This window comes from Lynx rufus, unplaced genomic scaffold, assembly GCF_022079265.1.
Source record: "Lynx rufus isolate CCGP_SWC_20201006 ecotype Redwood Valley unplaced genomic scaffold, mLynRuf1.p SCAF_1, whole genome shotgun sequence".
In the NCBI taxonomy this organism is placed as follows: domain Eukaryota; kingdom Metazoa; phylum Chordata; class Mammalia; order Carnivora; family Felidae; genus Lynx; species Lynx rufus.
Genome location: NW_025814823.1, coordinates 195,978,691 through 195,989,848, shown reverse-complemented (window position 1 = coordinate 195,989,848; position 11,158 = coordinate 195,978,691). Strand labels below are relative to the sequence as shown.

The 11,158-nt window shown below is 52.0% G+C and overlaps 1 protein-coding gene across 2 annotated transcripts in view; it reads right to left on the bottom strand.

The window, feature by feature from the left end:
* Positions 1 to 3,041: 3,041 nt before the first annotated feature.
* The window catches only part of ANXA6 (annexin A6), a 49,253-nt gene continuing 41,136 nt past the window's right edge, over positions 3,042 to 11,158 (bottom strand). The window contains exons 21-26 of one of the 2 annotated variants that reach the window (XM_047092272.1): positions 10,648 to 10,665; positions 9,792 to 9,885; positions 8,574 to 8,669; positions 7,140 to 7,198; positions 5,668 to 5,790; positions 3,042 to 3,466 (exon numbers count right to left, since the gene is read on the bottom strand). In XM_047092272.1, coding sequence (XP_046948228.1) covers positions 3,407 to 3,466; positions 5,668 to 5,790; positions 7,140 to 7,198; positions 8,574 to 8,669; positions 9,792 to 9,885; positions 10,648 to 10,665 — 450 coding nt within the window. In that variant the 3' untranslated portion in view covers positions 3,042 to 3,406. The remainder of the gene's footprint in view (positions 3,467 to 5,667; positions 5,791 to 7,139; positions 7,199 to 8,573; positions 8,670 to 9,791; positions 9,886 to 10,647; positions 10,666 to 11,158) is intronic. The other variant, XM_047092275.1, reaches the window with a different exon arrangement.

Sequence of the window (11,158 nt, the reverse complement as noted above, 5' to 3'; positions counted from 1 at the left end):
AAATGTGGCCGTGGCAGTTCTCAAATAGCGGCTCTCTGCTCGGGTTAGAAGGGCAACCGCCTTCCGGCCAGTCACTTCAGATGTTTCCCTGTGGCCCCAAAGAGCGAGGTTGGAGCTTCCCAGTCTGGAGCTTCTGAGAAGGGTTCGCTCTGAACGGAAAATGCAGGGCTGGAGGCAGGAGGCCGGGTGAAGAGCAAGGGGCGGAGCTGGGGAGAGGCTGAGAGAGAAGCCCCGTGGCAGAAGGGGGAAGAAGGAAGACAGTGGGAGAAGACACGGGCGGGGGTCCAAGAGCACCAGATGGGGCAGGACTGCAGGGTTCCAGTTCTGCCCGCCGCAGAAACGCTAAGTGCCCTTGGGACAGTTGTCTGTGAGAGGGAGAGGGAGGTGAGACTTTCCGAGGGCCCCTTCCACACTTAGAACATCACCACCATCCTCCTTTTCTCCCATTTTGAGACAGCAGTGGTTTGGGCTTCTGCTTTCTCTTTCCTTTTAGTTTTAATTTAGTCCCCCGCCACTTCTCTCCATTGAACTTTGGCCACAGAAGCAATCTCCGGTGTCATTTAACAGCGTATTTTGGAGTAAGCTGGGTGACAGGGACACTCAAATGTCGGCTCTCAAGGATTAGGAGGCAACAGTCTTAAGTTTTGATATCTTTAGTATCCACCACATATGGCACAGCATACAGGAGGCATTCCAGAAGTGTAAGCTGCAAGAGTGAATGAATGAACGAACGAATGAATGAATGAAGTGCAGGGATTCTGAATAGTGGCTGCTGCCTCCTCTGCCACAGCTCCAAGGGAAAAAAAAATGTGATTTGCTCTGCAGGCACCTGAGTCTAAGTGGGATTGTTGCTTTAGCCTTCCAGCTGGCCACCCTTCCCTTACACGGTTGGTTTTTCTCAAGCGTGTGGCTAGTTGCATACCTTCCCTCTAAGAACCTCCAAAGGCTCCCCTGTGGTGTAACATAAAATCCTGACATTCCCCCATAGTTGGGTGCACACTCCCATTTCTAATGCCGTCTGCCTCATCCCACAAGCCCTAAGGGTCTCCCTCCTACTAGAGACCAATCCCAGAATGCAACCCACCTTAACTGAAAAGCAACTGAAAATTGCACCTTGAGGAACTACAACAGGCTTGTACATTGCGAGTGATCAGTTTCAGCTATCCTCATTCCTGGTTTCTGGGAATTCGAGACTTTCCTGGCCTCTCTGCTTGTGTGTTCCCCTTGGCCTCAGAGGGCCTCCCCCTTCTATTCCCTCCGATTCCATCACTCGTTCCTTGCCACTCCCAGAACTGTTCTTCCCTCGGCACATGTCTTTAAGGTGCTTTCATGTTCGTTTTTGGGTGCCTCTGTGATCTGCAGTTGACTTGACAGCAGAATCAGAAAACATCTTGGGATCCACTTACCAGCCTCCTACAACAGGGCCTGGCTCTGGGCAGGTGGTGCCCGACAGCTGACTCTGGGCAAGGCAGGCCCCTGCCGAGTACTTCCCTGCATTACCTCATTTCCTCCTCAAAGGCTAAGAGATGGGTGGAACTGGACGCCCTGTTCTCTAGATGAGGAAACTGAGGCTCAGAAATGCCATGCTCACGGTCAGTTAGCGGCAAGGGCCTGACTCCACAGCTTTTAACTACTTTGTTAATTTGTCTTTTGATAATAGTTGCAGTAAGTTGGGTAAATACCCAAAAAAGCTCTCAGCTGACTCTCCTGGGATGTGGGTTCCCAGCCTGGTGGAGGGAAGAAAGTGGAGGACAGAACAAGATAAACCATCTTGCTTTCAGCCTCATTATGGCAGAGATGAAGATAGGACTCTTTAAAACCACTGGGTCCAGGGGCGCCTGGGTGGCTGAGTCAGTTAAGCGTCCGACTTTGGCTCAGGTCATGATCTCATGGTTTGTGGGTTCGAGCCCCAAGTTGGGCTCTGTGCTGACAGCTCAGAGCCGGGAGCCTGCTTTGGATTCTGTGTCTCCCTATCTGCCTCTCCCCTGCTCACGCTCTGTCTCTCTCTCTCAAAAACAAATAAACATTTAAAAAAATTAAAAAAAAAATTGTTGGATCCAACCCCTCACTGTACAAATGTAGAAACTGAGGCCCAGTAAGGGCAGTGGCGGGCCCAAGGTCACTCAAGTTTCCCAAACCCCCTGCACAGCTACTATAGCAGACACACTTGATTTGTCAAAGTAGGTCAGGCCAGTCAGGATAGGGAGCAGGGCCCCCCAGTCAGCAGGCGCCCTCGCACCTCTGTCACCGTCACCAGACAACTTCAGACCCAAGTCTCAGAGCAGAAACACATCCGATGGAAGGGAGACGGAGAAGCTGCTGCTTATCAGTGATCTTCACAAAGTAGAAACTTTCCGCGGGCCTCCCCAGATCACGATCACATCTGGTGCCCCTGAAGAGCTCAAAAGAGGAAGTTTTGGTTTGGTTGTAATGAATGAAGAATGCACAGAGACACGTCCAGGCAGCAGAGGGAGGAGGGAGTATCTGAGACCTGGTGGGGACTGAGGCAGCCTTTCCAGGCTAGATGTTAGCTCAGACTCTCACTCGGATTCCCAGTCAAGAGCATGAGGGTAGAACTTACTCCTGGGTGGGTGAATACCTCAGGCTGTCACGAGGACAGTCCAGCGGCAGGTCTAGGTCAAAAACACAGACCCCGTGGGAAATATGTTTATGTGTCTGTATGTCTGTTTCTAGTTAGAGAGGAAAGTGGAAAGGGAATGACTTGGGGGCACATCTTACACTGTCAATGTTAGAGAAAGCCAACATCCTTTCATCCAACTCTCCTACTTTGTAGATAAGAGAGTAGAGACTCAGGCAGGGACAGAGGTTGGCCTGAAGCTAGAACGCATACACGTGGCAGATGCAAATTTGAACCCAGGTAGCCAGACTCCCGGTTCCATCTCTCTGGATGGGGGCAAGTGGTGAAACAGTGGGGGGACTGGCAATTGGCTGGAAGGCATTGACCCGACCCTTCTCTCCCCCAGGACACTTAATCGGCACCTGCCACCACACGCTGCCATTCAAAGCACACGCTTCACTCATTTCACAGACAGAGGCTCAGTATGTTTTTGGATTTGACAAAGCCCAAAGCAGGGCAAGGGCTGCCGTAAGGGATGGAAGCTGGGAAGGGCTGAAGAGGAAGATGGGGAGTGGAGGTGGACGGGATTTGTGGCTACGGCTCTTCAGTTGCTCACATGTGAGCAGAAGTGACCGTGCTGGGCCTTCAGTGGCCTGTGGGAGTGGGAGCCTTTCCTAAACCCCAGCTGAAGACAAAAGCCCACCCCTGACCCCCTCCCCCCACCCCTGTCCCTTCCTTAGTCTCTGGAGCTGGAGCAGTTAGGCTCGGTCATGGCGGCTGGTGCTGCTGACCATTTCTCGGCACAGGTGCCGGCCAAAGCTGGTCGCCCTAGTCCTCGCCTCCACAGATAGCCAGCAGGGCCTTCAGGAAGTCTCCAGAGGTGTCACCCTGGCAGGAGCAGAGGAAGAGCAATGAGTTAAAACAATCCTGATGGCCTCAATGCCCCTTCCTCCCAGCTGTTGTCAGCCTAATGTCTCCCAAACACACAAATGTGACTATGTCCCTTCTGTGGCTCCCCACTACCCTCAGGAAAATGTCCAAGCTCTCAGCCTGGCCTCAAGGCCTTTTGTGGTCTGACCCCCATGAAGCTTGGTGGCTTCACCCCCCTCCCCCACTTCTGGGAGCATCTAGGTTCATCTTCCTACTTTAATGCTTACCACTCCTGTGTCCAGCATGCCCTCTGCACCACTCCCAAATCCTGCCTGGCCTCTGATGCCCCTTCTTCTGTGAAGTGTTCCTGCCCTCTGTTCTTCCCTTCCTCCTCCCACAGCCATTAACACATGCGCAAATGAGATTCCTTATTTGAACAGACACTGTGGAGCACTTACTGAGTACCAGGCCCTTGCAGGAATTTATGTGAATGTCATTGTGTTTTTGACACATAATACCTGGCCTCCAGCAGAACTGTGGGAGGCCAGACTCTCCCTCTTTTTAGAGTGGCTCCTGTCATTTTTATTTTTATTTTTTTTATTTTTTTAAAAAAAATTTTTTTTTTCAACGTTTATTTATTTTTGGGACAGAGAGAGACAGAGCATGAACGGGGGAGGGGCAGAGAGAGAGGGAGACACAGAATCGGAAACAGGCTCCAGGCTCTGAGCCATCAGCCCAGAGCCCGACGCGGGGCTCGAACTCCCGGACCGGGAGATCGTGACCTGGCTGAAGTCGGACGCTTAACCGACTGCGCCACCCAGGCGCCCCTCATTTTTATTTTTATGATATATGCTTTTTTTCCCTTTTTTTGGTAAACTCATCATTATATCAAATCATCATCATTTTAAAAAATCATCATTATAAATAACGATGTAAGTCAAAGGAAAGATGATACAATAAAAATCTCCCATTCCTGACTTCTCTTTCCCCAAATCAAGAGAGAGCTACGATTACTGTTGTCTTGTGTGGGTTCCCAGCAACAATCTGAGCATATGCTAATATGTATATGTGTAGAATGTCCCTTTTCTACACAAATGGACACATAGCACTCACACTATTCTGGGCATACTTTTTTTGGCTTAGAGGAGATCCGAAATCAGCAGATAGAGCCTCCTCAAGCTTTTTCATGGTTGTATCGTGCTCTATCGTATAGGTTTACCATACTTTCTTTAACCAGCTCTGTACAGAGGACTTCCAATATTTTGCTACATAAATATTCTCTTACACATCTTTGGGAACATGTGTAGCTAGGTCTATAGGATCAATTCCCACATACAGAAGCAGCAAGTCCAAAGTGTACGCATTTAACATTTTGAAAACTGCCAGACTACTCTTCAAAGATGTGCTAACAATGTACATCCTCCCCACCAAATCTGTGTGAAGCTGCTATAACATTTCCCAGTCTTGTCGGCCAAGCCCAGTATCAAACTTTAAGATCTTGGCCAACCTCGAAGCCAAAAAAATGGGCTCTGTAAGTGAAAAGTCAGATACAAAAGATCTCACATCACACGGTTCTATTTCTATGAAATAGCCAGAAAAGGCAAATCTATAGAGACACAAAGTCGCTTGGCGGGCAGGGGTGGGAATAAGTAAGGAGGTACAAGGGATCTTAGTGGGGTGACGGAAATGTTCTAAAACTGGATTGTGGCGATGGTGCACAACTCATTAAGTTTGCTAAAAAAAATACTGGGTCACCTAGGTGGCTCCATCGGTTGAGAGTCTAACTTTGGCTCAGGTCACAATCTTACAGTCTGTGAGTTGGAGCCCCGCAGTGGGCTTTCTGCTGCCGGCACAGAGCCTGCTTTGGATCCTCTGTCCCCCTCTCTCTCTACGTCTCCCCTGCTCACGATCTCTCTCTCTCTCAAAAATAAATAAACATTTAAAACAGGTGCACTTTATGGTCTATAAATAATATTTCAATAAAGTCATCTTCAAAAAACAAAATAGGCTATTTTATCTGGAAATCTTCCTTATAAACCTTCGAGCCATCTGGAATTTATTTTGGTATACACGATGAAGTAGGTCTTTCATTTATCAATGTCCTGACTGGGAACTCCTTGAGAAAAAGACTATGGGAAGAGAAAGGACTTGTACTCTCATGGTCAGGGATCTGACACTCACGCCCCCTGCCCCACTGACCTCTAACCCCTCCCCCTTACTTCAATGGCTTGGTGGAGAGACTTGTCGTATTTCTCGATGAACTCCCGCCGGATGTTGAGCAGGTCGATCTCACTCCGGGAGATCATGATCCTGGTGAGGGTCTTCTCATCTGTGCCAGCACCCTGGTGGAGCCAGGTGAGAAGGAGACACAGGGCAGGAGAAGAAACAGGGTCAGGTCAGACAAGAGCTCATGGGTGTCTGTCTGCCTGTCTCTCTTTTCCCTCCAAACCAGGGTGGGGTATTCCGCCTCTGTCTTCCACAAGTAGTCCTGACCCTGCTTCCCTTGTGCCTGGGACTGGCCAGACAGGCAAAACCAACCTGTATGAACTGAATAGTATGCCCCCCAAATTCAGATCCACCTGGAATCTCACAATGTGACCTAATTTGGAAATAGGGTCTTTGCACATATAATGAGTTGAGGTCATATTGGATTAGGGCGGGATTAGATCCAACAGCTCGAGTCCTTGTAAGAGAGGACACATGGACATACACACAGAGAAGGCCATGTGAAGATAAGGCAGAGTCTGACGGAGGCATCCAGAAGCCAGGAAACACCAGGATTCCTGGCAACCACCAGGCGCTAGGAGAGGCGCATGGGAGAGTTTTCCCCTCAGAGCACCTAGAAGGAACCTAACACCCTCATTTTTCACTGCTGGCCTCTTGAACCACAAAAAAATAAAATCTCTGTTGTCAATTTGTGGTGATTTGATAAAGGAGCCCTGGGAAATTAACAGGGGGCCAGTGCAGCAGGCACATGACATGGGATGTGTGGGCAGCCACGGCCCACTTCTGCCCCCACGCAGCTCAGGAACACCAACTTGGGGGTCAAAGCTGGACGTGGTGAGCGCTCAATAAATGGCCATGATGTTTGGGGACTGTAGGCCGAGAGGGGTCTCAGGCTCATTCCCACCAAACAGCCTGCCCAGGCTCTGTGAGCAGCCAAGGGCAGTCCCTTTGCTGGGCTGAGAAGGTGGCCAGAGTGGCTGGGGTTTTCAGGAAGCCGGAGCTAGTCCCAGAGCCCAGCACTTGCTACTTTTGTGATCATTCGTCATAGGAGGTGACACTGTGTCACCTACTGGAACGTGAGTTCCAAGAGGGCAGAGATTGAGCCCTACTCAGCCCTGTGTCCCCAGAGCAAGTTTCTCAACCTTGGCCTTTGGGGCCGTGTCATTCTCCGTTGCGGGATCTGTCCTGTGCATTACAGGCCACTGAGCGGCATCCCCGCTCCCATCCCATCAGAGGACAGCAACACTCCCCAGGTTGCGTCTGAACATTGCCAAATGTTCCCCTGGGGACAAAAATCACCCCTACTTGAGAGCTACTATCGTGGAGCCAGACATGAGGCAGATGCTGGTAAATACCAAGTGGGGGGACACAGTTGCCACGAGTCCTGACCCGGGGAACTGCACACACCCATGTTTGCGGGTGAGTACAAGGGCAGGAAGGGAAAGGAACAAACACGCAAGTTTACCTTCATGGATTTGTACAGTTTGTCGGCAAAGAAGAGAGGCTTGTTCTTGACACTTTGAACTGGTAGGAAGAGGAGAGAGACGCAGGAAACTTGGTCAGAGGTGGCGTGCCCAGACTATGGGCCCCGGCTGTATCTGCCCACCTCCTCTCCCCCCCTGCCTGGGCCTGCAGGGCATTGCCAACCCTGGGCTCGTCCTCAGGGCCTGACACCTTCCCTCCCCCTTCCCGAAGCCCCTCCTCCCGCTCATCCTAGACCTGGCTCTCACTGGGGTGCAGCTCAATCCTGCTGAGGTGCCTGCAGCTAACCAAGGTGAGTGGAGGACACAAAGGGAAGAAACCCTCAGAAGCCCAAGGCACAGGGCCTCCAACTTCTAAGTGCATCAGAATCACTGGAGAGCTTGTTGAAAACTTGGGTTCTAGGCTCCACCCTTACAGACTCAGATTCAAGAAATATTTTGAGCGGCGATTCTCAAAGGATGGTTCCTGGACAGCTACAGCAGCAGCATCTGGGAACTTGGTGGAAATGCAAATTCTCACGGCCCTCCCCAGATGGGCTGAGAACGCCACTCTGAAGGGAGGTAACCCACTTTGCCCGGGACATTCGGGGTTTTAGTGCAAATCAGAATGGTTGGCTTCCCTACTCTGGTGCAGCCCACTGTTTGAGAACTACTGATTTGGAGGAATATTATGCCAGAGAATGGGTGTCTATTGGCCTAACTGAAGGCAACATGTGAATTCCAGGGGCTGACTCTTGCCCCAGAGCCTCACTGGCAGCCCCTGCCCCCCACCCGTCACCACCCCAGATAACGTCTGCCTGGCTCTGCCGGTCCCTGCCCTTTCTCAAGGCCCAGGGGGTCTCCAGCCCTCAGCAGCTGCTGGATTTCAAGGCCCCAGAGCCCACACAAGGGTGTCTCAGGCAGCTCAGGGAGAGGGAATCAGACCCTAGTGCCAGAAAGCCAGAACGACTCTGGATATAAAGGTATCTCTGGGAGGAGGGCAGGGGGCAAGGGGCTGGAGTTGCATACCCCAAGGGCATGGTCACCCAAGATGTGGCCACGCACTGGCTCAGGAACCCAGGGGAAAGATCACATTGTACACTAACCTTCCCAACTCCTCATGTATAGTATGCGTGTGCACACCCTAGTCTTGCAGGACACTGTGCCCCTACCCGATGTTGCCATGCCTCCCCCCGCCCCCCATTACGTCCCCAGGGAAAGCTGCTCCGTCATCCTGCCCTGCAGCCTGGAACAAATCCTCACGCTACCCCACCAACCACACACTGGCAGGACCCCCGCAGCAGCAGGGGTTATTTTCCAGTAATAGTAGCTTAGGAAGTTGCCATGGCCACACTTGTCCAGGGAATCTGGCCATGTTCCCAGTGTCCCCAGAGCCTCCCCAGGACGTCCATCCCCTTCCTTTGGTCCCCAATAGTTACCAATGGCCACAAACACGTCCCTGACATCCCCTGACATCTCCTTCTTGATGGTGTGCTCCACGTCGTAGTTGGTCATCTTGACAAACTCCTGGAAGACTGGCCCCAAGAGAAGAGGGTGGGTGAACTTCAGTTCAGAGGGAGGGGAGAGATCACCCTTCCTCTCCCCCCCAGGCCATGCCCCAGGAAAGGGGGAAGGGGCAGCAGGTATGGCCACAGCCCAGGCCTAAGTGCACTCACTGGGCAGGACTCACTGAGCCTCCTTGGGCTCAGAGCCAAATCTGTGTCACGTCAGACACGGCTCCAGAGCCTGAGACCAGTTCTACCCAGGCTGGGATAGCAAAAGGAGCTTGGGTCCTAGCAAAGGTCTGCCCTGAGCTCACTGAATGACCTTGGGTAATTCCCCTTCCCCCTTCTAGGCCTCCCTTTCCTCCTGTGTCAAGTTGGGATAGAGATTAATGTAAGTAATCATCATGATGACCCTGAGGAAGTTACTAAGTGCCAGGCATCGCCCAAAGGGCTTTTCACGCATTATATTTTTCGTATCCTGACAACAATCGTGTAACCGTGTAAAATCACAACTTATAGATGAGGGAGTTAAGGCACAGATATTCACTACCTCGCCCAAGGTCACACAGCTGGTAAGTGGGAGATTCAAATCGAGGCAATCTGGCTCCCAAGTCCATTCTTTTAGCCACTAAGCTAGAGCACCTTGAGTGCCAGGCAAATGCACGTTAAAAGAAAAATGTCTTAGTGGACAGGGTGCTTCATTGAGCACCTAATGTCAGGGCCACCATGTACTGGTGTGCCCTGTGCATGTGACAGCCTGGGGCTCAAAGAGGTGCAGGCGGTCCTTGTGCCATTAGCACCCCTCATTGCCTTGTTCCCGGCAGACATCAGCAAAGGTTCATGACACTGAACCTTCGAATCTTCAACACAATATTCTAGGCAGCCACTACCAATCTACTGAAGTGGCCTTGGAGGCGGAAGCCACCTGCCATCCCTTATCTCAGGCATCCCACCTGCTTCCCTAAGGAGGTGAAGGGGGTTGGTCCGGGGCTGAACGTTAGTGGTAGAGCCAGGACTTGACTCGGCACCAGCTACAATATTCTGGGGTAAGGAGTGGGCAACCGGCTCCTCTTGTCAGAGAGAATGGGGAGCTTCCCATCAGATCTGGGGAGCTTCCTGCTACATTGGGAAGGGAAGGGACTGACACCTCACCTCTCCGGAGATGCTGATAGCTACGTGTGCACAGGATCGTCATGAAACGTGTCTCCAGGGAAGTTTTGTCTCCACTGGGTGTGTCTGCTATCTCCTGCAGAGCCCAGGTGGGGGCAAGGAGTTGGGAGGGAAGACACCAGAAGGCCTTGGTTATTCACTTTCATGTCTTTGCCTAGGCTGAGGGCAACTACCTAAGGAGGCTGACATTGGCCCCTTCTTCCTTCCTCAGCCTCCACGTTCCCCACCGCCAGTTCCCAGGAACCCTCTGGACTGACACAGAGGGGCTTAGCACCAGGCATTTCCACTCTGGCCTCAGGACCTCGAGACTGGGACCCAGGGGAGGGCAAATAGGTACCGGGCACGGGGACTCAGAGTTCTTCTGTCCTTAAGCCCTTCTGAAAGCCCCTCTGGGAAAGTGTGTCTGTCCATGTGCAAAGAAAACAGCCTAGCCAGTGTTTAGCCAAGTGCGGTAAATGGACACATGTATTTGGACACACCACATATACATGCTTCCACAATAGTCTTCCAGCCAGCCACTAGTTCCATTTGTATTGACATTAAATTTCCCTTTAAGAGTTCATTTCAGATTTCAAAAGGGCCCCTTTAAAGAAAACTACCCACGGCTGATGGCGTGTGGCACAACTCATGTGGCAGGCGAGCGGCTGAAATGCGGGAAACACTTGCCTGGCCCATTTTTTACCCAGTGGGGTTCTTAAGAGGCCCTGAAGGGGGGAGAGAGAACTTGGGGGCAGCCCCAACCACTGCCTGACTGGCCGCTTGGCCCTTCCAGAGGCACAGTCACTCAGCCTTCGCTCAGAGAAGCCATGAAAATCCCCGCGAAGAACAGGACACTCACCAAGATCTCAGCAGCCACCTGAGAGCAGGGAGGAGAGAGAGGAGGGAGAGAGGGAAGGCTTGAGTCAGAGGAGGCTGGGAGAGGGTGGCTCAGGGGCTCTGGGGCCCTGGGGGCAGGGGTAGGGCGGAGGGAAAACACCTTTCCCTGATCTTTGGGCCAGAGCCCACAAGGGGGAGAGGACTGGGAGTTAACTCTGAAGTATTCACCTGAGGGGTCGGGGCAGACACAGAACGGGGCACTCTACCTGGCACCCCCAGCCACCTAGGGCAACTCCAGCCCTCAGCTTGCCTGTCTCCACAGAGCCGCCCAGAAGTTAGAGAAAGAGAAGTGCTGAATTCCCCACACCCTTTACCACAAGGGGGTCTGAGACCTGTCATTTCACCCCCTCAAGTTACAGCAGGAGAGACAGGAAAGCTGAGGTCAGGAAGGGAGGGGACTTGTGGGAGAAGGGCACAAAGCCAAAATCAGGTGGGACGATGCCAGCTGTCCAGTCATTTTACAAGGGTGACTT